At 40.2% G+C, this 26,049-nt stretch overlaps 1 protein-coding gene across 1 annotated transcript; it reads left to right on the top strand.

Moving 5' to 3' along the window:
- The first annotated feature begins 380 nt into the window (after positions 1–380).
- LOC125258121 lies at positions 381–24,675 on the top strand. Its single transcript, XM_048174965.1, has 7 exons — positions 381–1,069; positions 2,617–3,261; positions 8,084–8,125; positions 8,386–9,096; positions 21,405–21,443; positions 21,572–22,225; positions 22,529–24,675. Exons 1-7 carry the CDS (start codon positions 1,036–1,038, stop codon positions 24,427–24,429), a joined length of 4,026 nt encoding a protein of 1,341 aa, XP_048030922.1. The 5' UTR covers positions 381–1,035; the 3' UTR covers positions 24,430–24,675.
- The last annotated feature ends 1,374 nt before the right edge of the window (positions 24,676–26,049 follow it).

The following is a 26,049-nucleotide window of genomic DNA, read 5'->3' as shown; positions in this document are numbered from 1 at the left end:
TTGTGGATTTGATGTAAAGTAAGTGATTTAAGTTGATCAAATATCAATTTTATGTCCATCTTGATCTATTTTTCATCATTGAAATAACATTATTCCAGGGTGCAAACCAAAAAATGTTAAGTTTCAACCTTGATTCAATGTTGATTCAACGCTGGTTTGCTATTGGAATAGAGAATTTTGAATTGTGAATTTTCACTCTGTCTAAAATGTTGGTGTCATTAATGTCTGTTTTTGCAAAAACAATTTCATGGCTGGTAAAAAAAGATTTATTTTTATAAATATTACATTTTTTTTTAAGTCACCAGCCATTGGCAGGTGTGGCAAAAAGTTTGTTTTAGGCCCTGTGCACACGTTCACATTGCAGCCTTTTGCGCCCTCTAGGGTGAGAACCACTGCATTACAGTATCCTCTCTCGGAGAATTCCTCAACAGCTCACAGCTTGTCCAAATTGTGCTTGTCTTACATAATTGTAAAGGTTTGTGTAATACTAACCTTTCTTTCTCAGGTGCTGGATAAGGGGGTAGGTCATCACATCAGAGACACAGAGCAAAGCAGCTGTTATATCACTCATCTCCAATCATATATCACTTTTCATATCACTTTCTGCCAAGCTGTCAAACAGAGTAAAGTGGGCTGTGACAAATGTGTTCAAAGTCTCATGCACAATTTAAGAATTTAGGAAAATCACAAACTAGCTTGCTTTGTCAGAATTACATGTGAATAGTGTTTTTTAAGTTTCATTTCAGCTGTGTGATCAAGTTTATTTAACCAGAAAAGATTACTATTAAAGCCACTGCATTTTTCCATGCTGTTCAGATATGACAGTGATGACACTGCACTGAGAGTATCATGTGTCGGGAAGTTGTATGGAATGTACGCCAAAGAACAAGTACATCCAGTTTGAGCTGTTATGAGTGCAAAACCTTTGATTTAACACAAGCAATCACGCTTACAGTAATGCTAAGACGACTGAAAAACATTTTATTTCTTAATGTCTGAAGTGCTGCTCTGTAGAAAAGTGACAATTGTGTGAAGATGGCCTGCTGTAGCGAATTATCCAGACAACCTGGTGAGTCTGTTCATAAGTTTTCAAAATACTGGAAGGTTTGTTGAGGATCTGTGCCACTGGCAGTACTTTGAAAGTACATACTTGAGGCCTGAAATAATGGACAGTTCATGTTGCAGTAATACATTTCTGTAAAAAAACATTTTGTACAATGATTTTATTTAGCTATTTATTTATTTATTTTTAAGAGAAGAAGGTCAGGGCAGTTTATCATTATGCCACAGAAGAGGAAATATACGTTGACCTCCGCACAGTGAGATTTGCATTTAAATGAAATAAGTGTAGAAGAATAAGAACTCCAAGACATGATATTAAAGAAACTGCTGTTACTCATTTTAAAAAGACATTCTTTGGGTCGTACTGGTTCTTTGACAATGCATATACATAATCTTTGTTTTAAGAGTCTTAAAGCAATAGTCATGTTACCAACTTCAATCATTACTGTGTTTGTGTCTCTCAATTAGGCCAGATTTTGAATCACACATCTACTCTAAATGTTAATTAACAGAACTCTTAATACTTTTTTTTTTTTTTTACATAGTATAGTATAAATCTACATAGTTTACTGACAGTATACTTCAAAATGTACCTTTATAAACTAAAAATGTGCTACAAGTATTTAACTAGTAAACTATCAGTATACCTATAAGTTCACTTGTAGTATAGTTGCTTTACAAATGAAAAACATAGTTGTAAACTGTAAAACTTTGAGTTATGTACTCAAAGATTGCTACTGCACTTAAAGTATGCTTAGTTTTATACACTAAAAAGTGGGCCAATTTACTCACAAGTAGTATTAGTACATTTATTTACATTTATTTAACTATACTTAAAAATACACTTGAACTTTACTTAAAAAGATAGTTCACCCCAAAATTAAAATTCTGTCATTATTTACTCAACCTCACATTCTCCAAAATATCTTCTTCTAAAGCAGATGAAAGAAACTCATACAGGTTTGGAATAACATAAAGATGAATAAATGATGAGATATTTTTATTTTTATTTTTGGGTGAACTATCCCTTTAAGAATATTTATTAAAATGAACTTGATGTAGGCCTATACTTATTTTTTTTTGTAAGGAACTGTCAGATGTGTGTGTTGTTAATGCAGTTGATCCGCATTTTTCAACTTGCATCTTACAGTTGTACACTTACCTGTAAATGTTACAATAAATGTTAGTATTTCCATTTGTATAAAGGATTATCTTGACAGCAAGCGAGTCTCTTTAACTCTCTTTAACGAGTGCTGGCACATGCCTGTGCATCAAATAGACAGAGTAGATATAAAGCGCAATAATTCAAACCTCATTCTTCAATATTTTACTAATATTTGCATTCCAAAATATAATCACTTCAAATGTCCTCTCCCAATTACACCAGCAATACTGACAGAAAGAGACCTTTTCAGTAAACCACTGAAAATTACTTCATTTTCATTCAAAAATAAAAATGTATGTAACGAACTGTCATTTTTTTGTGTACTGTTACACCCCTAGAAACTGCAACATTACCATGTGCTTACATAAAACCTGTTTGTGTAATTTCAGTGTCTCTGCTCAAAGAAGAGGTGAGAATAGTGCTGCTGGGGACAAACGCAGATGTTAAAGCCGCCTGTGGAAACACAATCCTGGGACAAAAGGTGTTCTCAGAGTCACTGTCCCCCTGCAATTTGTTTAAGAGTCATGATGGGATGGTGCTGGAGAGACGTGTGGTCATGATCAACACCCCTGACCTGCTTGATCTCATTCTCTCTCCTGAGGAACTCGACATGAGAAGATTGTTTTATTTGGCTTACCCTGGACCTCATGCCCTACTCGTGGTCCTCAAGCCTGGAACATTTACAGATCTAGAGCGAGGTGTCCTTAAGCTCATTAACAACATTTTTGGTGCAGGTGCATCTGAGTATGTGATTGTCATCTTCATGCATGAGGAGCAGATGGAGTATATGAGCACTGAAGACTCTGACAATGTCAGCAGAGCCATTGAGTCTCTCCAAAAGGCCTGCAGACAACCACATCATCATCTACAGAGGAATGGAGACCAATTAGAGGTGCAGAAACTCATGGAGAGCATCGAGAAGATGGTGGAGGAAAATGGAGGCCATCATCTAAAGATTTCTGATGATTCAAAACCAGCTAAGAAAAAAGAGACAATCAGAGACAATCATCAAAGATCAAATACGCTTCCTCTAGGTAAATCTTTAAAATTACGATCTGTAAAGGAACGTCTTCCCTGCTCTTTTGATCACATCCATCAAACTGAACTAAACTTTGATTTTTAAAATGTTTGACTTAACGAAGTGTTTTAATGCTGTCAAGGATATCAAGATCTTTTAAGGGCTGTTCACACTAAGAATGATAACTATAAAGAGAACTATTACCTATCCTATTATCTATTAACCATGACCAAAGCACTATAGCCTTCTGTTCATTATAAGCATGCTGGAGTTATGACATTAGGCGTGTCTCAGCTTTGATGTGGTGTCACGCAGATAGATTACCATCTGACCTGAAGCAGTGCATGCCAGTTTGGAATTTTGCTTGACTTGAAACAGCACCGTCATGTGACTGTGATGTGTGCCATCAAAGTTCCGCAAGAGCAATTCGAGAGCAGTCGGCTGGCTTATTCTATGCAATTTACACATTGCAAGCATACCCCCCCTCCCCCAACAATAAACCCCTGGCAGTAAGAAAATAAAATTCAAATAATAATAAAATATAAAAACAAATACAGGCAAATTATATAAAAGAGTATATAAACATATACATTATACCTTCACACATCCAGAGTCTCTTCAATATCTCCTTTAACAAAGTCCAAAAAATCCTCCCACACAGCAAAATCACCAGAGTTAAATCAACTCTGCTCGGAGTACATATGGTCACTCTCTAAATAGTGTTAAAGTAACCCTGAAGCAGAGTTAAAGTTAATTAGATAATTAGGGTGAATTCAGGTTGATTGGGACACTTTTTGCCATTGAGATGACTGGGAAAAAGTGTCCCAATCAACCTGAATTCACCCTAAGCGATGAATGAGCATTAGTGATGAACACCTGCTGTTAACAAGCAGAATAACTGAAGAAAAGATAATCCTCCTCTGCTGAGATCTTGAGAGATATAATGTCTTATATCTTCAGGTGATTTCATCTAAGACTGTGACTGAAGTCAGTTATAGTTCTTGTGTTTCTCTTTTCTTCATTGATTCTGCTTGTTAACAGCAGGTGTTCATCACTAAAACTCAATCATCACTTAATCGCTTAATTATCTCAATAACTAACTCCGCTTCAGTGTTACTTGAACACTATTTAGAGAGGGACCATATGTACTCCGAGCAGAGATGATTTAACTCTGGTGATTTTGCTGTGCAGTTATCATAAAATTGAGAATTGTTTTTCCTAATTATAGATATAACTTTTTTTAAGAGCCAAGATAGATATTACATTTTTCAGCCATAGTCCAAGAGAAGGGCAGCTAACATTACTTCAACATAGGGCAATAAACACTTGGCTTGTAGTAGACATAAGTCCACCACCTTTCTTTCTTTAAAATAATTGCTACAATAAGCTCCCTCAAATTCAATTCCACTAATTATGAACCTTTAAAGTGTCAGAAGAGACAACTAGATGGATGACACTGCCCATGTCTGTAATGGGAAGAATAAATGTGATTAAAATGAACATATTACCAACATTATTATATATTTTTTCAGTTGTTACCACAATTTATTTCAAAGAGTAAGGAAGCTTCTTTCTAATTTTGTTTGGAGTAACAGAAAGCCAAGACTTAGACTTTCTCTGATGTACCTGCCTTATGAAATGGAAAGGCTACATCATTGGCATCCTTCTGTCTCAAAACACAATGCAAACTATGCCTATGGGTTTCTAGACATTTGTTGAGTAACAGCACCTGCTGTTACTGTAAAGCACAAATGCTTGACATGTTTTATTGCAAATGCTGCAAGTGAAGATTATTTCTGGCTCTGTGGATGGTCTGTTCTCTGTCGTCTCCAGTCTCTCCTCACTTCTAACTGGTGTTCTCTTCTATTTTCACTGATTTCAATGGCTAATTTGATGGTAAGCTTCCATCTAGTGCGATCTTTCGCTGCGTCTTTCAAATCACCTTTTGATGTTACATGACTTTAAGTCTTGTTTACAAACATCTTTGTAGCAAAGTTTAGGCCTTCCTACTGGCCTAGAGCCATTAGCAAGTTCAACATACAGCAGGTTTTTAGGGACATGGCCAGTATTCATGCGGCTAACATGACCGAGCCAACACAGCCATCTCTGAATATATACACACAGCAAAATCCCTAGAGTTAAATCAACTCTGCTCAGATTACATATGGTCCCTCTCTATATAGTGTTAAAGTAACACTGAAGCAGAGTTAAAGTTAATGAGATAATTAAGTGATTAATTAAGTTATGATTGAGCATTAGTGATGAACACCTGCTGTTAACAAGCAGAATCCCCGAAAAGAAACACAATAACTACAAATGACTTCCAGCCACAGTCTTAGATGAAATCAACTGAAGAAAAAATACATTACATCTCTCAGGATCTGATTAAACAACTCCACAAACAGCATGTTATGTCATTAACTTTAACTCTGCTTCAGTGTTATTTTAACTCTGTGTAGAGAGGGACCATATGTTCTCTGAGCAGAGTTTATTTAACTCTGGGGATTTTGCTGTTTACCTTCCTCTGACTGATTGGAGGTGTAAGACAGCACCAAAAAAAAAAAGACTTTTGGTGCCAGGGCACATCCTTAATTCACGTCACTCCGGATTAGGAAGGGCTAAGAAAATGTGCCATCATACTGGACGGTGCCCTGCATATTTTCATGGAAGGATACAGCCATCCTCAAGAGCTTAGGAGGGCTCCAATCCTTTGAAGTAAGATGAAAAGTTAGTTCCTGACATAGTCAAATACCTTTGTAAGATCAATGAAGGTAATGTAAAGTGGTTGCCTCTGCTCTCGACACTTCTCCTGCAGTTGCCTTAATGAGAAGATCATGTCAGTTGTTGATCTCCCTACTCTGAATCCACACTGAGCCTCAGGATATACACTTTCTGCAAGTGGTTTCAACCTGTTGAGAACTACAAGAGCAAAGGCTTTTACCAGTGATACTGAGAAGGGATATCACTCGATAGTTGTTACAATCATTGCGATTCACTTCATTCTTGTAGAGGTTTATACTATTGCATCACGCATGTCCTGGGGCACTGTAACAGAAGTTCATGGAGATGGCTGAGGAGAATACCCTTCTTGCCAGCCTTGATGACTTCTGGAAGTATCCCTTCATTTCTGGCTGAAAACTTCTGAAAAAAACTTTGACCCACTAATAATGACTGAAGAATTACCAAATCCTTCAGAAGGAATTACTAATTATTTGGATCGGGATTCTTAAGTGAGAAACATGATAACTCTTTAGTAACTACTAAAGTTAGTGCTATATAGCACCTTGACCACCCCAAAGAACCAGTGAAGAACCGCTGAAGAACCATACAGAAGCTTAACAGGTTCTGTATACGCTAGTGGTGCTATTTATCACCTCATTCATCCCAAAGAACTGGTGAAGAACTGCTGAAGAACCACTGAAGCACCAGTGTTTCCCTTATGATTACGAGCCAAAGAACCACTTTTAGTACCATATAGCACTATTTGTTTAGAGTGTTCTAAAGTGTTACCCAATGAGACTGCATAGTCTCTCCTACCATTGGGGGCAGCCCATAGCTGGGCTTATATCTCGTAAATGCTACCCCCCATGTTGTTTCTGTCACTGTAAACAGCAGTACCTGAGTGACCTCTCCAGGGCGCAGGCCTGGGCAAGGTATAAAGTGGCCCTGTGATGCCCAGACATCAGAACTCCTCTTAAGGTGTTCTGGTGTTATCCAAAGGAAAGCAAAGCAATATGTTTGACACCAGCTTTGCTTCAGGGGCTGCCGGAGCAGTGATGAGTTATAGCACCAGTCTGTCTTGGGGGCCCCCACTCCTCTACATTTGGCCTACATTGAACTCCTCCGCCCTGGACAATGACTGCAGTGTAGTTCATTCACCCAGTGGTGAACCCAGTGTAAACTGTAAACACCACCCCATCATGTGGTTTAGCGCACCAGCTGAAGCAGTCTAACAGGGTGTGATGCTTAGAGCCAACATGTGAGAGATAATTAATTAATCAGTTAATCATCTATCTATCTATCTATCAATCTATCTATCTATCTATTTGTTTCTTTATAACATCCCATACCTTATTGGAAGTTCCTCATATTGAGAGTACTGTGAACATTCTGTCATTTATCTGTTTATAATCTAATAATATCTAATGATATGTTTTGTACAAACTGGTCTCATTAGAAAAACATACCTGTGGGTACATTTTTGCGAGTCGCAAAATACGTATCAATGCATACGTATCACTGCAGTTTCGATGTGAAATGTCCACTGAGTGGCGCTAAAAGCGTGTTCATTTTTTTTTTTTTTTTTTTTTATGACGTTGGTTTTTAGACGAATCGCCACGGTTCTTGATTTGACATTTGCACTCTGTTGTGTTTTAAAATAAGTCCCACCGACACTACGCCTAAACCTACCCGATAGTAAAAGCAAACGTGAGATAAGAAGCATCTGCAATCGTACTGTTTTTTTCAGCTCGTTTAGATCTCTCATCTCTGAGCTCTCTTTTACCGTCCGTCACTCGCCTTTCACGGGATTCGTACCCAGGGGACTCCTCATCGTAAGTCCAACTCTGTATCGGCTGAGCTACTGAGCAAGCTGGCCATAGATCGAAACCGTGTATGAAAACGATCAAAAGCGCTTATTGACGTTTTACCGCCTCTAGCGTTCGTTTCTGTTGGAAACCGCAGCGAGACGTATGCATCAGTGCGTAATTTTGTGACTCACGAAAACATACCCATGGGTACGTCTTTCCTATCAGACCAGGTTGGTTTTGTACATGTAAAAGTTCACTTACATTAATGTTATACTCAACATATCTTATTATGGGTGATTTTATTTTCAGAGACCAAAGGAAAGGGAAGTAAAAAAATTGATCATCCTAACAGTAAGTCGATTAATTTATATATTTTACCAAATAGGTACTATATAAATATTACTGCATATTATATCTATTATATATTTACATTTATTGTGGAATCTAGTTAGGAATTATTTATTTACACATGAATTACATCCAAGCCATTTCTCATTTCATATTCAGCCAGAACATTCAAACATGTTTAAATTGTCAGTATGATTACTGTAGTGTTGGTGCAGGTTCTTAGTTTTTTTTTTTTCTTTACAGTATCTTGGTTTGTGTTTCAGTGTGTGATCTGAGGATTGTTCTTCTGGGGAAGAATGATTCAGAAAACCACAAAGTTAGAAACCTAATCTTGGGAATAGATGTGAGTGACAGTGAAGAACTGGCAGCTTTACTAAAGCACAAAGTGCTGTTCAGTCGAACAGTGAAGGACAGACATGTGACCATCATCAACAGTCCACAGCTGCTCCAGACAAACATCTCAGATCATCAGATCACACAGACAGTGAGAGAGTGTGTGAATCTGTCTGATCCAGGACCTCATGTCTTCATACTCGTACTGCAGCACAATGACTTCACTGAGGAGGACATGACAAGAGTCAAACACGTGCTGAAACTATTCAGCAAAGAGGCGATTAAACGCACCATTATGATCACAACTGATGAAGAGACCGATGGCTCACAAATGAGTCCTATGGGAAAGAATACAAGTGTTCATCAGTTGATAAAGGAGTGTGATGAAGGATATCTGCAGCTTGATGAAACAAAACCAGAATTATGTTTTGAGATATACAAGAGGGTTGATAAGATACTCAAGGGAAACCAGGAAGACCATCTCACATGTGAGATACAAGAAGATGTGAAAGAAACACCAGTGGATGAAGAGCCTATCAATTCAGCAAAAGAAACCAAGAAGAGTTCTTCCCAAAAAGATGATGGAAAGCACAAAAAGATGAAAATAAAAATAAAGAGAAGAAGTGAAGGAAGAAATTTTTGTAAGTTTTCAGAATTTTTTTTTTTTTTTTTAAGATTAAAATCATGTTAGTTTCAACTGAAATACATTTTTAAAACCTGTCAAGGATGTTTTGTGTTTTTCAGAGATTGTATCTGATATTACATGTTTAAATACATTAGTGTCTAATCCCGTTTGATTTGAGCAGCAATATAAGATATATTACAATTATAATTTGAATCCAGCTGATTAAATAATCTGCAGTTTGCACAGTCTGAGCAATACTTATTAGAGGAAAGTTGTGAATCATTCCATGTATATAAATTGTACAGACAATGCAAGTGTTATGATACAGACGGCACGGAGGCAGAGGTAAAAGCAAGTATGGTGGTTTATTTGAGAAACAGCAATGAGCAGGTGAGTAAATGGAAGATGGAGAATTCAAATGAGATGATAGAGGTTTGATACTGTCCTTGAGATTGCAGATGGAGGTAGAAGTCGAGGAGATGGAGAATGGCTGACGAGGAACACTCACACACACGGAAGGAGGAACACAGGAGGGGAACTGGAGACAACAGAGCGATAGGGATCGCTGGTAGCAGGTAAGTAGCAGGTAAGTAGCAGGTTGAGTCCTTGAGGTTCGCATACATGAGTCTGTACTACAAACGAGACCGGACAACTGGTGTGTGTGTGAGTGTGGGTTAAATAGAGCTGGTGATTAAGTGGCTGATAATGTGCAGGTGGCGATGATTAGAATTCCGGTGATTGGGTGCGTGGGTATTGACGGGAGGTGGAGCCTAACGTGTCTGTGACAGTACCCCCCCTCCCACGGCCCGCTCCTGAGGGCCGAGGACCCCGACGTCGTGGTGGCCGACCTCGAGGGCGTGGGGCAGGTCTGTCCGGGTGGCTGGAGTGGAAGGCTTGTAGCAGGTTGGGATCAAGGATGTCGTTCCACGGGACCCACGACCGCTCCTCTGGCCCGTAGCCCTGCCAGTCGACGAGGTATTCCAGGAGACCACCACGGCGCCGGGAGTCCAGAATTTCCCGAACCTCGTAAGCAGTCCCATCCTCCAGAAGAAGTGGAAGGGGGGGCTCGGCGGCTGTCACGTCAGGCTCTGTGGAAGGAGAGAGAGAAGGGTGGTGAGGTTTGAGTAGAGACACGTGGAAAGTGGGATGAATCTTATATTCAGGAGGAAGCTGAAGACGATACGTGACGGGGTTGATCTGCTGAAGGATGGTGAACGGGCCAATGAAGCGGGGACTCAGCTTCTTGCATGGCAGACGCAGTCTGATGTCCCTTGTCGACAGCCAGACCTTCTGCCCAGGTTGGTAGTTGGGAGCGTTGGAGCGACGAAGGTCGGCTGTCATCCTGCGTCTGCGCAGGGCCCTCTGCAACTGATGGTGGGCTGAGTCCCACACCCTCTCGCTCTCCCGGAACCAGTAGTCGACAGCAGGAACGCTGGAGGGTTCCCCGTCCCAGGGGAACAATGGGGGTTGGTAGCCGAGTACGCATTGAAAAGGTGTTAATCCGGTGGAAGGTTGACGGAGAGAGTTCTGGGCGTACTCGGCCCAACCCAGGTACTGGTTCCAGGAGTCCTGGTGGCCGTGACAGAAGGTACGCAGGAAGCGGCCGATCTCTTGGATTTTCCGTTCCGTCTGCCCGTTCGTCTGAGGGTGGTATCCCGACGATAGGCTGACGGTCACACCCAGGAGCGACAAAAAGGCCTTCCAGACTCGGGAGATGAACTGGGGGCCCCTGTCAGATACAATGTCCTCGGGGATTCCATAGTAGCGGAAGATGTGGTTGAACATTAATTCAGCAGTAGTGAGAGCGGTAGGTAGACCTTGGAGAGGGATCAGCCGGCAGGCCTTGGAGAATCTATCCACTACCACGAATATGCAGGTATGACCATCAGAAGGTGGGAGATCCGTCACAAAGTCAACTCCCAGGTGTGACCATGGTCGCTCAGGAACGGGCAGAGGATGGAGCTTGCCGGCTGGCAGATGACGAGAGCTCTTCGAGATGGCGCACTCCCTGCAGCCCTGCACGTACCTTCTGACATCCCTGGCCAAGTTGGGCCATCAGAAGCGTGCTTTAAGCAGCGAGAGGGTTCCATTGACCCCCGGGTGACCAGTGCCAAGTGATGAGTGAGTTGCGTGGATGAGTTGAGTGCGTCGTGCTCTGGTGATGTACTGGAGACCTTGAGGGCAACCCGGCGGAGTGTTGGAGGAGGCATTGGAGGAGGGCAGAGTCTCTTCAGACCATTGGATGGGACTCACAAAGATGGTTTCTGGGAGGACGGTTTCAGGAGCTTCAGACTTCTCATCAGGAGCATGGAGACGGGATAAGGCGTCAGCCTTGAGGTTCTTGGAGCCGGGACGATAGGAGATGGTGAAATCGAATCTTGAAAAGAACATGGCCCAGCGGGCTTGTCGGGGGTTTAATCTTTTAGCAGCTTTAAGATACTCCAGGTTTTTATGGTCGGTTAGAACTTGGAAGGGGTGTTTGGCTCCCTCCAGCCAATGCCTCCATTCCTCCAACGCGAGCTTGACGGCCAGGAGTTCGCGGTCACCGATGTCATAGTTGACCTCCGCCGGGTTGAGCTTGCGGGAGAAGAAGGCGCATGGATGGAGTCTACTTGGTTGCCCCTGCTGCTGTGAAAGTACCGCTCCCACTCCTGTGGTAGATGCGTCTACCTCTACGATGAATGGCCGGTTGGGATCAGGGTGGACGAGGAGGGGAGCGGTGGTGAAGGCTTCCTTAAGGGCTTCAAAGGCTTGTGTGGCTTCTTCGGACCAGGACAGAGACTTGGGCTGATGGCATAGAAGGTTGGTGAGTGGGTAGACGATGGAACTGTATCCCTTGATGAAACGGCGGTAGAAATTGGAGAAGCCTAAGAAGCGTTGGAGTTCTTCTATGGTAGTCGGAGTGGGCCAGGACCGGATGGCGTCCACCTTCCCCTCGTCCATCCGGATGCCACTGTGGTCAATGTAGTATCCAAGGAAGTGGACGGACGACTGGTGGAAGGAGCATTTTTCCGCCTTGAGGAACAGCTGGAACTGCCGTAAGCGTTTGAGGACCTCTGCAACGTGGTGGCGATGTTCGTCCAGGTTCCGGGAGTAGATGAGGATATCGTCGATGTACACCAGCACAAACTTATGGAGAAACTCCCGGAGCACCTCATGAATGAAATCCTGGAATACGGAGGGGGCGTTGACTAGTCCATAGGGCATGACCAGGTATTCATAATGGCCAGTGGGCGTGACAAAGGCGGTCTTCCACTTGTCCCCCTCGCGTATCCGGATGAGGTTGTACGCGCTGCAGAGGTCCAGCTTAGTGAACACAGTGGCACCACGGAGATGTTCCAGGGCCGCTGGGACGAGGGGAAGTGGGTAACGGAACTTTATGGTGATCTTGTTGAGTGAGCGGTAATCAATACAGGGCCGCAAGCCTCCGTCCTTTTTGGCCACGAAGAAGAAGCTGGAAGCAGCAGGGGAAGTAGACGGACGGATGTATCCTTGCTTGAGGGCCTCGTCGATGTAGTCCTCCATGGCCTTCTCCTCCGGCACAGATAGGGGGTAGATCCTTCCCCGTGGCACTGGTTCACCCGGTAGCAGATGTATGCGCAGTCCCATGGCCGGTGTGGAGGTAACTTGGAGGCTCGTTGTGGGCAAAAGACATCGCTGAAGGGGGTGTAACAGGCTGGGATGTCGATGGATCGTTTCTCGATGGGGCTTTCAATGGAAGTGGCACAGATGGAGATTTCTTTGGAACGTGGCGATGGAGGAACAGGAAACCCGGAGAGGCAGGTCAAGAAACAGTGTTCGCCCCACTTCAGGATCTCGCCCGTGCGCCAGGAGATGGTTGGGCTGTGGAGTTCGAGCCACGGGCGCCCTAGAACCACGTCAGCGGTGGATTCCTCCAGAACCAGCAGATGGATATCCTTGACATGAAGGAGGCCTATGCGGAGTTGCAGAGGACCAGCACATCGGGTGATCTTTTTGCGGCCTAGGGGTTTTCCGGTAATGGAGTGGGCTTGATAGATACTAGGCGAAGGCGAGGTTTTGAACTTGAGTTGACGGCAGAGGGACCCGGAGATGAAGTTCCCGGCTGACCCTGAATCGAGGAGCGCAACAACTGGAACAGACATATTGGCAGCAGTAAGGGTTACAACGGTGGTGAGTGGTTTCATCTGGATTAAAGAGGGAAGGATGGCACTCACCAGAGGTCTTGGAGGGCGTGTTGGGCATGCGGAGAGTACATGCCCGGGAGAGGCGCAGTAGAGGCATAAGTTCAGGGTCAGCCGGCGTTGTCGTTCTGCAGGGGTGAGTCAGGAGTTTTCAACTTGCATAGGTTCGCTGGCTGGTTCTGGGGAGCTGACGGGTTCGGACCGACGGAGGAGAGGTTGAAGAGGTGGCTGGCCCTGGTGCTCTTCAAGACACGACTGCATACGAGTGCCCACACGGATGGCGAGTTGGATGAAGCGTTCGAGGCCAATGTTGTCCTCGTATGCAGCGAGATGCAATCGCAACTTTGGTTCTAACCCCTGGCGGAAGGAAGTGATGAGGGCTTGTTCATTCCATCCGCTACTGGAAGCCAGGGTACGGAACTGCAAAGCATAGTCACTCACAGCGTTAGATCCTTGCTTTAATTTATAGAATTTCTCACCGACAGATGAATCCGAAAGGGGTTTTGCAAAGACTTCGCGGAAGTGAGAGACGAAGGCTGAACAGGATCTCACCACGGGGTTCTTTTGAATCCAGAGTGCGTCTGCCCAACGGAGAGCTTTACCTTGTAGCTGCGAGATGATAAATGCGACTTTAGAGGTGTCAGTGGGGTAAAGTTGTGATTGCATCTCCAGGACCAGCTCACATTGCAGGAGGAATCCGCTGCAATCCTCCGCCGATCCTGAGTAGGGCGCCGGCCTGGCCATGGGACTGGCATGCTGGGTTGGAAAGTGCAATGAAGAAGTGACTGGGGAAGCAGCGGCAGGTGCTGGTGACGGTGGTTGTGGTGGAGTGAGTGCTCGGCGCAGCGCGCTCACGAGCTCCTGGAACGGGTCTTGTTGGCTCATGCTGATCTCTAGCCGTGTTTTACAGGTCCGGTCTTCTGTTATGATACAGACGGCACGGAGGCAGAGGTAAAAGCAAGTATGGTGGTTTATTTGAGAAACAGCAATGAGCAGGTGAGTAAATGGAAGATGGAGAATTCAAATGAGATGATAGAGGTTTGATACTGTCCTTGAGATTGCAGATGGAGGTAGAAGTCGAGGAGATGGAGAATGGCTGACGAGGAACACTCACACACACGGAAGGAGGAACACAGGAGGGGAACTGGAGACAACAGAGCGATAGGGATCGCTGGTAGCAGGTAAGTAGCAGGTAAGTAGCAGGTTGAGTCCTTGAGGTTCGCATACATGAGTCTGTACTACAAACGAGACCGGACAACTGGTGTGTGTGTGAGTGTGGGTTAAATAGAGCTGGTGATTAAGTGGCTGATGATGTGCAGGTGGCGATGATTAGAATTCCGGTGATTGGGTGCGTGGGTATTGACGGGAAGTGGAGCCTAACGTGTCTGTGACAGCAACACAATTTTTTAAAAACAAAACTAGAAAAGACTGCACTCTAAAACATATTTATTTAGCAGCAGGAGATAAAATACTAACGTTTCGGCTTTCTGCCATCTTTGATATGATGTATTATTGTTTCTCAATGAATTATATAGAAAATGTAAAAACAAATAAACATTACGTCAAACAATCCGTCTACATACCCCAATCCAATTTAAAATAAAATAAAATAAATAAATAAATAACTCAAGGGACATGGACACGATTAAGTATTTTTTAGTGGAACACGTTATACAATATTTGATATAGTATAACTTATTTGTAGAAAACATGCAAAAGTTTTGCATTGCAATACATGATATTACAGTTATGACGTGGAAAACAACCCTGTATTGTTTTTTGTCCACACAATCAACATCATTTAATGAATATATTTGCCTTTTTATTCTTATTCTTCTTATTATTAATTTATTATTATTATTTAATCTCTTATAATAAACATCGGAGGATATTTGAAAACGTCTTTCTAAGAATAATCCGAAAATTTTCCATTTGGGCAAAACCTTTTAATTGGGAGCCTCTTCTTGTGCATTTCTTCTTTGCAAGCATCAAGGGGTTCCCAAAAAAGACCTCTTAGAAATTGAAGATGTTGAAGATGAGGTGGAAAAACTTGATTCAATGGAGTCTGTAGGTTCACCTCTTGGACGTAAAACACAATGTTTTCCCAGGTTCAGATTCATTTGTAGACCTTGTTGTCTCTGTAATCCATTGTGTCTCGTTTGACTTGCAAAGTTTAAAAGTGCTCAAGTCCTCTCGAAATTTCTTGAGTTGTCAGGATGTTAGTTTGTAGTTCATCTAATTTGTCTTTGTTGTACATGGTTTCAGTTTATTTCTCCAGAATAATAGTTTTTATAGATGATAATTCCTTAGAAACAGGTTCTATAACATCACGTCGAGCGAAGAATGGTTTAATATTTACATCAACTTTGACAAAATTCTTTTTTTTTTATATTTAAGTTTTTATTGGAAAAAGATACAATTTCACAATATCAGTTTGACATTTGTCACTTTTACAGCATTTCAAAAAAAAAAAAAAAAAAAAAACTGCTCAAAGGTCTTCATGACAAAAACCGATCAATATATCTCGTTAAATTATATTCCAATTTTAGCAAAAACTATTTACAAAAGAAAGGGGGTGTAAACACAATATTTATATAAACACAAAAACATATGATCTATAACAAAAAAATATTTGGTTCAATGGGGGTTATAAACTCAATCCATTTAGACCAAAAATCAACAAACATATCTTTTTGGTTATTTATACAGAAAGTAATTTTCTCCATAATAAAAATACTTCTTACAATGTCAATCCATTCCGGTATTTGTGGTGGGTTAGGTTTGTACCAGCATCTAGTAATAGCTTTTTTACTTGAAGCAAGAATAATTCTGTACATATATTTGTTTTTCTTAACCCAGGAAACCATTGACACCTTTCCCATGTAGAGTGTCTCAAAACTGAAATCAACTGAAATGTCTAAACTTTTTTCCAATACATTATGTATATCTTTCCAAAAACTTTTGATGATAGGACAACCCCAAAATATGTGAAAATGGTTAGCGTCCTGTGAGCCGCAAAGTCTCCAACAATTTGAGTTGCCCAGAAATTTATTTATCTGTTTTGGAGTAATGAAAAACCGAATAGCGTTTTTCCAGCAAAATTCTCTCCAATAAGAGGAACGAGAAGTTGCCCATTGAAATTCACATATATTTTTCCAGTCTTCAGTTGAGATGGTGATACCACTTTCTTTCTCCCATCTCTCCTTGATGTACAGAGATGAATCTCCTTGCATATCCATCAGAGCTCCATATAGTTTAGTAATAGTCTTTAACATTGGTTCAGCCTTATAAGATGAACAGAATATTTTAACTAGAGGACTCTTAATTGGATCTTCATCAGTCCCCTTTTTAATTTTCTGACAGAAATGATGTCGGAGCTGAAGGTATCTGAAAAAATCCTTGGACTCTAAATTAAATTTTTCTTTTAGAGAATTAAAGTCTATCAATTGCCCTTTATCTATAATTGAACAATAAGCAGTGATCCCTTTCTTGGCCCATAGTCTAAACCGCATGTCTAAAGTATTTGGTTTAAAATCCGAATCATATGAAGCCCATTTCAATACAGTCACAGAATCCTCCAAATTATAGTCCTTAATGGTGTCAAACCAATTTTTTAAAGTTACTTTAATCCATTGATTTCCCTTTTTATTTTTGATTAGATTTTCGTCTGCAATGATCGCTCGAATAGGGATCTCGTCAAACCAATCATTCTCTATGTCCTTCCATCTTGCTTGATATTCTGGGTTGCACCAGCAGACAATTAATCTCAACTGTGCTGCCTGGAAATATTTTTGCAAACATGGAAAGGCCACCCCTCCTTTTTCTTTACTCAGCTGCAAGGTTTTAAATTTTACCCTTGGTTTCTTGCCTTGCCATATGAATCTGGAAAACAATTTATCCCACTCTGAGAATTGTTTTTTAGGTAAGGAAACAGGTAAGGACTGAAACAGAAAGAGCAATCTCGGAAGTATGTTTAGCTTGATTGAATCTATCCTAGATCTCATGTTAAAAAATGGTAAAAGATTCCATCTTGCAATGTCAAGTTTTATTTTTTTATTAATAGGGCCATAATTAAGCTTTTCTAAATTGTTTGTGTCCTTGGGAATATTTATTCCTAAGTATTTAATAAATTTATGATCCCATTTTAAAGAATAATTCTTATTAATTTCGTTTGGGGGGTTATAATTAAAGGTCAATACCTGTGTTTTTAGAATATTTAATTTAAATCCTGAAAAAGAGCCAAAGGTTTGTAATGTTTCAAATAGTTCAATCAACGACTCCGTTGGGTCCTTCAGATAAACTAATATGTCGTCGGCAAATAGAGCTATTTTATGTTCGTCATCTTTGAAATTAATACCTTTTATTTTTGAGTTTTCCCTGATCCACTGCCCCAGAGGTTCGATAAACAAAGCGAAGAGCAGAGGAGACAGAGGACACCCCTGTCTAGTGCCCCTCTCCAGTGTAATGGTCTTTGATAGATTACCATTTATTTTAATTCTTGCAGTTGGATAAGAATATATATTTTGAATAACTTTAGTAAATTTCTCATGAAAATTAAATTTCGTAAGAATACCCTTAAGAAAAAGCCAATTAACTGAATCGAAAGCCTTTTCGGCATCCAGACTTAAGAGGACAGCTTGTAGATTAGAATCATGGATATGACTGATAATTTGGAGAGTCCGTCTGATATTGTCTTGCGTTTGCCTACCCCGTATGAAGCCTGTTTGGTCGGAGTTAATTAGTTCAGGCATTATCAATTCAAGCCTTTTAGCTAGGATTGAGACAAACAACTTGTAGTCCATGTTCAAGACAGAGATTGGTCTATAAGCGGAACAGTCTTGTTTGTTTTTCCCCTCTTTTGGAATAACAGAAATAGTGGCTTCTCGCCACGAGGGTGGCAATTCTCCTCCGTGTAGAACAGTATTAAACGCTGGTAATAAAATAGGAATAAGTTGTTGTCTAAATGCCTTGTACCATTCAGATGAAAAACCATCTGGACCCGGTGACTTATTTGTTTTAAGCCTGGATATTGCTTTATTTAATTCCTCCTCAGTAATATCTGCTGATAGTTTAGCATTCCAGGTATCACTAACTGAAGGAAGTTTTAAAGGAGTGAGAAAAGTGTCAATTTCAACAGGATCGACAGTCTGTGTTTGAGTATAGAGTTTTTTATAGTAATTTTCGAACACTCCCTGAATATCTTCCGACTTATGAAATAGCTGTTTTGATATTGGGTCCTGTATCTTCTGTATTGTTGCGTCGGCCTGTTGCTTACATAACTTTCTGGCCAATAATTTCATTGCTTTACCTCCAGACTCATAATATTTTTGTTTTAAAAACATTAGTTTTTTCTCTATTTCCTGTGTATACAAGTAGTCCAACTCTGCTTTAATTTTTTTAATTTCCTGAGATAGATTTTTAGGACCTTTCTTGTTTTCCAATTCTAATTTATTTAAGCTATTTGTAAGTGTGTTAAGTTTTTCCAGCCTACATTTCTTTAACTTAGATGTAATAGCAATGATTTTACCCCTAAGAACCACTTTACATGCATCCCATAATATAGTAGGGGGGACTAATCCATTATCATTTTGCTCCACATATTGTTCTATTTCTACTACAATTTGTTCCCTTATCACTTTATTATTCAGGATGCCAGTATTTAGTCTCCAGAGAGTATTTTTGGGTTTATTCTCTAAATTTAGATAAAGTGATATTAATGCATGGTCAGATATATCAATTAATCCTATGTTACAATTCTTAATTCTAAATTTATCTTTTCTAAATACCAGAAAGTAATCAATTCTTGAGTAGGAGGTATGCGGATGTGAATAATAAGTGTAATCTCTTAGTCCTGGATTAAAGTCTCTCCATACATCAATCAGACCTAATTCTTTTAACATTGTATTTATTTGTTTTCTTAAAGGACTTGCTAATTGAGTGGAAGTATGCGAAGAATCTAATTTAGGGTCCAACAGAACATTAAATTCCCCCCCGCAAATAAAGATGCCCTGTGATTCAGACGCTATTAGATCTATCAAAGACTTGAAAAAGGAACATTTACTGCCTGGAGGAGCATAGACATTAAGAATGGTGACCAAGGTGCCATCAACTCTGCCTCTTATCATTATGTATCTACCCTCTCTGTCTTTTATTTCAGCAAGATGATCATACGTAATTTTATTAGAGATTAAAATCGCAACCCCTCTTCTATGTCCAGATCCAAATGAGGCAGAGTAAATGTATTTAAATCCCATCCTATTCAATTTGTTATGCTCCTTTACATTTAGATGGGTCTCTTGAAGCAATGCTATCTCAATTTTCTCTTTTTTAAGTTTAGTCAGAATCTTGCTTCTTTTTACAGGATTAAGTAACCCATTTACGTTATATGATGCTACCTTTATGTAGTTACTCATTTTCTTTTATTCCACCTATTTTCATATATTTTGAACCCCACTGCTCAAACTCGTATAACAATCGTTGATTAACGCCCCCTTCTGAATTAGCCAGGAACATGAACTCAACAACAAAACCAAAAAACGGCCAGAACTTCAAACTGAAAAGAAAAATTAAATAAAGACAAAGTCACGACTTCCAAGTAAGGGGTCGTAACATATCGACTCTTAAAAGAGCAAAGATGACAAGTATGCTCCATGGGATAGGCCTTGTGTACTTGGAGCGTACTAAGGGCCCATGCAGTTAGAGTCATTTCGTCCCAGAAATTGTTCCGTCTTTTCGTTCGGGAACCTATAATTTGCACTTAAAACGCATACTTGCTCAAATCGGGATAGAGTAACTTAAAACAAGGAAATCACAAAATGACGATGAAAGTACTTAAGGAAAAGCATCAGAGATTTTCACTCACTAATCGCCTGCTTGCGGACGTCTGAACGCAAGGAGTTTGTCTTTATAAGATGTGTGAGCGCGAGCAGGTGCGCCGCGCTTCTTGCCGGTCTTTCTCCAGGTCAGCCGCTGAACGCGCTCCATTAACGAGGAGGGTGTGCTGTGTACGGTCACCGGGAGACCTCTTTTCTCCATATCGGTCGTTGCTTCTTCCGCGGAGTTGTAGAGAACTGTGCCTCCAGAGTAAAACACCTTCAGTCTGGCCGGGAAGCACGTTTGGAATTTGATGTCGTGTTCCCTCAAAATCCTTTTAGCTTCTTGATATTTCCTCCGTTTCCACAGCACATCGGGGGCGTAGTCATGATCGAAAAAAATCCTGTTGCCATTCCATTCGATCACCTTTCTCTCCCAGGCCGTTTTGATAACCAACTCTTTTATCCTGTAGTTGAGAAACTTGGCGATTATCGAGCGTGGTTTAGCTGCGGTTGATGGGTTAGGCGCGAGAGCTCTGTGAGCCCGTTCAATCTGGAGGTCCACCGAAGCGTTCAAGATCTAGGGTCGATTTAAGTAGATCCTCTAGGAAAGAAATCATGTCAGAAGAGTTTTCCTCAGCTTTTTCCGGTACGGCGTAAATCCTGATATTCGACCGTCTGGCTCGACCCTCTTGGTCGTTTAGCCTGGCTTCAAATTGTTCCGTTAGCAGTAGCATCTCTTCCAGCACTTCTTCAGTGTTTTGGATTCGGGTCTCCGCTTCATCGATTCTATTTTCAGCCTCTTCTATCCTTTTATTAGACTTATTCAATTCTTCTTTTATATCCTGGAGTTGTTTGTAACTGTCTTGTCGAAAGTCCTTAATCTCGTTAAGAATCTTCGCCAGGCTAATTTGCTCTCCCTCATGTGCTCCGTCGCCACTCGCGCTAATTTGATCAGGTGCGTTTGGGTTATTTTCATCGTCTTTTGTAGTGTTTTTTCTTGGTCTTCCCCTTTTCTCCATATTTGCCCCATCCATAACTTTGTCAGCACTTAAAAGTTGTTTTTATCTGGTTCTGGGGCGGCGAATTCGTGCAAATTGATGGAGCTAATGAATTAAGCAGCCATTTTGGAAAGGACGCAAACCGGAAGTCAACTTTGACAAAATTCAGTGTTTTTTTTACCAATGGTAGGAGCTTTTTCATTTAGAAGGCCCCTAAAAACACTTTTAATAAAGGTCCTCAGTGGTCACTTACAGATCCCAACTGTTACACAGTAGGAATGGCAATATGCAGTATAAACATTATTTTTTGTAAAATGTTTATATTCATTCTTTTCATTTATTTTACAGTTGAGGCAAGAAAGCATTCTCCAAAATGGCTTCGCCAATGTAAGTTATTAATTAAATCACAGCTAGCTGTATATTTTAATGGTGCTTTAAAGTGATTGGTGTTAAGACATACCAAATGATGTGCCAAAGCTTGAACTAAGTATAATGTCCCTTAATCTGTTTTTCAGTGTCACTGAATTTCTCTGGAAAACAGAGGTTAAATCTGGTGCTGTGTGGAAGTGATACAACACTTAAGGACTCCGTGTCAAAACTTTTACAAGGGAAAAATCTAAAACCTTTACATGAGAGAGCAAGCAGTGAAGAGTGTGTGAAGATAGAGGAGAAGATTCATGGATGTCAGATCAGTCTGGTGAAGCTTCCAGCTCTCAATCGGCTCTCAGAGGAGAAAGTGATGCATCAGACTCTCCGCTGTGTGTCTCTCTGTGATCCTGGAGTTCATGTTTTCCTTCTTGTTGTTCCTATTGGTCCACATACTGATGATGACAAAGCAGAAATAGAGAAGATCCAAAAAATATTTGACTCCAGGGAGCATTTTATTGTTCTTTTCACAACTGAGCTTACTGTTGAAGAAATTGCGTTTGATTTTCTCAAATCCACAGAAAGTCAGAGCTTGATCAGATTCTATGGGGGTCAGTGCAGTGTGATGGGATTAAAGGAATCTGAAAACTCAAGACAGATCATAGATTTACTGTATTACATAAAGAAGATGAAGACGGAACCCTATTCACTTCAGACGCATACGGAAGCTCAAGAGAACCGATTCAGACATGGAACAGAAGAAAGACTGAGTGAAAACAAAGAACAAAAGAATCAGCCAGAGGGTGAGTGATTTTTTATTATTATAATTTTTTATATTGTGCATCTTCATAATAATGAGTTCCTCCAATTTATAATTTATTTCAATAACAAAGGGTAACAAATCAATTATATACATAGTAACAGATACTGTAACACAATATAAATAAAAGTAACATTGCAATTTTAGTTTAGTGTTTTAGTGTATATTCATTGTCAAACAAAATACGGTTACTGGGATAGATTATCAACTAAAAAAGACTTAGTGTTCATAATTTGACAACAGGATAGAAACTTAAAATTATATGAATTCTACCAACATTTTTTAGGTGCTGAAGCTGAACCAGATGATCAGGAGTGTCTGAGGATTGTGCTGATCGGAAGGACAGGAAGTGGAAAGAGTGCAACAGGAAACACTATTCTGGGAGGAAATGAGTTTCAGAGCCAATTAAATGCAGATTCAGTGACGACTGTTTGTAAGAAGGGAGTTGGGGAAGTTGATGGTCGAATAGTAGCTGTTGTTGATACTCCAGGACTTTTTGACACAACACTGACACATGATCAAGTGATGGAAGAAATAATGAAATGTGTTTCACTGTCGTCACCTGGACCTCATGTGTTCATCATTGTGTTGAGTTTGGGAAGATTCACCAAGGAGGAAAATGATACTATGCTACTGATAAAGAAGATCTTTGGCCTGAAAGCTTCTCAGTTCAGCATCATTCTGTTCACTAGAGGAGATGATCTCGAGGATGAATCTATAGAAGATTATGTGAAGAGAAATAACTCTGCAGAACTGAAGAAACTGATCAGAGATTGTGGAAACAGATTCCTGGTTTTCAACAACAAAGAAAAACAAGACAAAACTCAAGTGATTCAACTTTTAAACATGATAGAAGAGCTGAAAAATACTAATGAGGGTCGATACTTCACTAACAGCATGTTTGAGGAGGCAGAGATGAGCATTAAAAGAAGAATGGAGGAAATAATGAAAGATAAAGAGACAGAAATTCAGAATCAGAAGAATGAATTAAAAGCCAAATATGAGAGAGTAATGAAAGACATGATAAGTAGATTTGAGGAAGAAAAACAAAGAGCAGAGGAGGAAATGCTTAAAATGGAGAATCAATTCACAGAAAAGGGGGGAAAACTCAAACAAGAGTTTGAAGAAAAAGAGAAAACAGAACAGAAAAAACGAGAGATTGAAAACCAGAAACGATCAGAAGAGGAAAAACAGCAAAGAGCTGAATATCATCAAAATATTGAGGAAATGAAGAGAGAGATTGAAAATCAGAGATTACAGTATGAAAAACAGCAAAAAGAAAGAGAAGAAGAAGATAGAAAGAGAGAAGAGAAATACAGACAAGATCTAGAAAAGATAAAAAATGAACAAGAACGCATTTTAGTAGAGTTACGAATGAATCATGAGGAAGAAACTAAGAGAGATATGGAGGAGAAAAGGAGGCATGAAGAAGAAGAGGAGGAGAGAAGGAGATGGAAAATAAAAATAAAAGAGGCTGAAAATGACAGAAAAGAAATTCAAGAGGAAATTAAACGACAGCAGAGAGAATGGGAGGATGAAAAGAAACGACAGATGAGAGAACGAGAGAAAGAAGAAAGAAAGAGAAAAGAGAAACATGAGGAACAACTGAGAGAAAAACAAGAAGAACTGCAGAAAATGAGAAAAAGATTTGAAAGAGAGAGAGAAGAAGAAAGACAGAAGATAGAGGATGAGCGACAGAAACAGAGAAGAGAGAAAGAAGAAAAAGAGAAAGAATATGAAGAAAAGAGACATGAAATGAAAAGACATTTTGAACAACTGGAACAGGAGAGAAAACAGGAGTGGGAGAGAAGAAAACGAGAAGATGATGAGAGACGAGAAGAAGAGAGAAAGAGAAGGAAGAAAATGATTGAAGATCTGAAACAAGAGCGAGAAGAAGAGATCAAGAGAAGAAAAAGAGAGAGGGAGAGGAAAGAAAGAGAACAGACAGAACAAGAGAAATTAAAACAGACATATGAAGAAGAAATAAAAGACATGAAGAAGAAACATGAAGATGAAGCCAGAAAACAAGCAGAAGAATTTAATCTCAGAGAAAGAGAACAACAAAAACAAAATGAAATACTACAAAAACTCTATGAACACCTGAAGGAAGAGAAAGGAGAAGAAATAAAAGAGCTACAAAAACAGGTTGAAGAGCTGAGGAATAAACCCAACTGTGTCATTCTGTGATGTTTCTGAACATTTAAATATAATAATATTAATGAGTAAGCTTTGATTTCAGTCATTTCTTTGAACTGGATTTTATTAGATTACTTTGAATGTTGCGATCCCATCGGACTTGTGATAGCTGCCTGAATCGTAACAAAGCACTGTTCTCCAGAGGAGAACTGGCCCCCCAACTAAGCCTGGTTTCTCACCATTTTTTTTTTTTCTTTCCATTTTAACACCTGTTTGCCTCCTGATGTCACCTGTTGGAGTTTGGGTTCCTTGCCAATGTCGCCTTTGGCTTGCTTAGTTGGGGACACTTGACATTTGATATTCAACAGTGCTTTGATCTGTCTGCATTGACACCATTTTCTTTAAAAACTGCTGTGCAGCCAAAATTATATACCAGTTATCACTGTAAAGCTGCTTTGACACAATCTGCATCGTAAAAAGTGCTATATAAATAAAGGTGAATTGACTTAGATCTAACTGGACTGAGGTCCAAAAATTGAAAAATCACAGCCTTATTTTCACACAAAATTAATCATCCTCTTTAGTGTTATTTGATCATTATGATATTTTTCTGAACCATTGTACATTGCCAATTTCTTATTGCATGATTATTAATACAGAATCAATAAAAGCAATATATATAAATATTGCAACATTATTTTCCTTCGATTTTATGCTCCACTACATCATCTTGTGTTAAAGCGAAATACTGCTAATCTTGGTGTGTATCAGTCACTGCTGTCCTCTTCCTCTGCCTATGCTTTTTATTTTAGACGAAGTTTATTATTTGTCACTCATGCTAGCAGCATGATTTGCGAAGATCATCTCTGCTGAGAGTCATGGCATCAGCAACGCACCACATGTACCTTTGACTGAAGTCTTCATTGTGCATTCTGGCCTATTGACTGGGTCAAGCTGTGTTTCCTGAAAGCTATTTGGTGGAGAATACAGGCATCTTTTAATGATCAACCAGGACTATATTTACTGTTAAAAAAAATCTGGTAATCCAACAAAACCAAACAAGCAAAAGAGAAAGCAGTGAAGCCACTGAAGGTCACGATCAATGTCTTTGTATTTCACGAAGGTCTGTATCATCTCAAGAGATTTTATTGAGCCTGGTCTCATTAGAAAAAACTTACCTGTGGGAACGTTTTTGCGAGTTGCAAAATACATACCAATACGTACATATCACTGCAGTTTCAATTTGAAATGTCCACTGAGTGGTGCTAAAAGTGTGTTCATTTTTATGCCGGAACAGATAAACGTGAATATGGTATGACATTTTTATGATGATGGTTTTATATGTATCACTGCAGTTCAGTGCTCCAATACGTTATAAAATAACGTACCTCCAACACTACACCCAAACCTACCCAATAGTGTTAACAAAATAAAAAAGCTTCCGTAATCGTGCCGTTTTGCTTTCACATGATTCGTATCCAAGGCTTCCTTGCCCTAAGTACAACTCTGTACCAGCTGAGCTACCGAGCAAGCTTGTTACTGTTACAGTACAGAAGGGACTGAGGCAGATGTAAAACAAACAGGCAAATTTATTGATGTCAGCAGAGCGTGAACAGCAGTTCAGGTGATGAAAGGTGAATAATGGAGATGATGTCTTGCTGATGATTGCAG

This window comes from Megalobrama amblycephala, linkage group LG22 (genome assembly GCF_018812025.1).
Source record: "Megalobrama amblycephala isolate DHTTF-2021 linkage group LG22, ASM1881202v1, whole genome shotgun sequence".
Taxonomy (NCBI): domain Eukaryota; kingdom Metazoa; phylum Chordata; class Actinopteri; order Cypriniformes; family Xenocyprididae; genus Megalobrama; species Megalobrama amblycephala.
The sequence above is the reverse complement of the archived record's forward strand: the minus strand, read 5'-3'. Positions and strand labels throughout refer to the sequence as shown.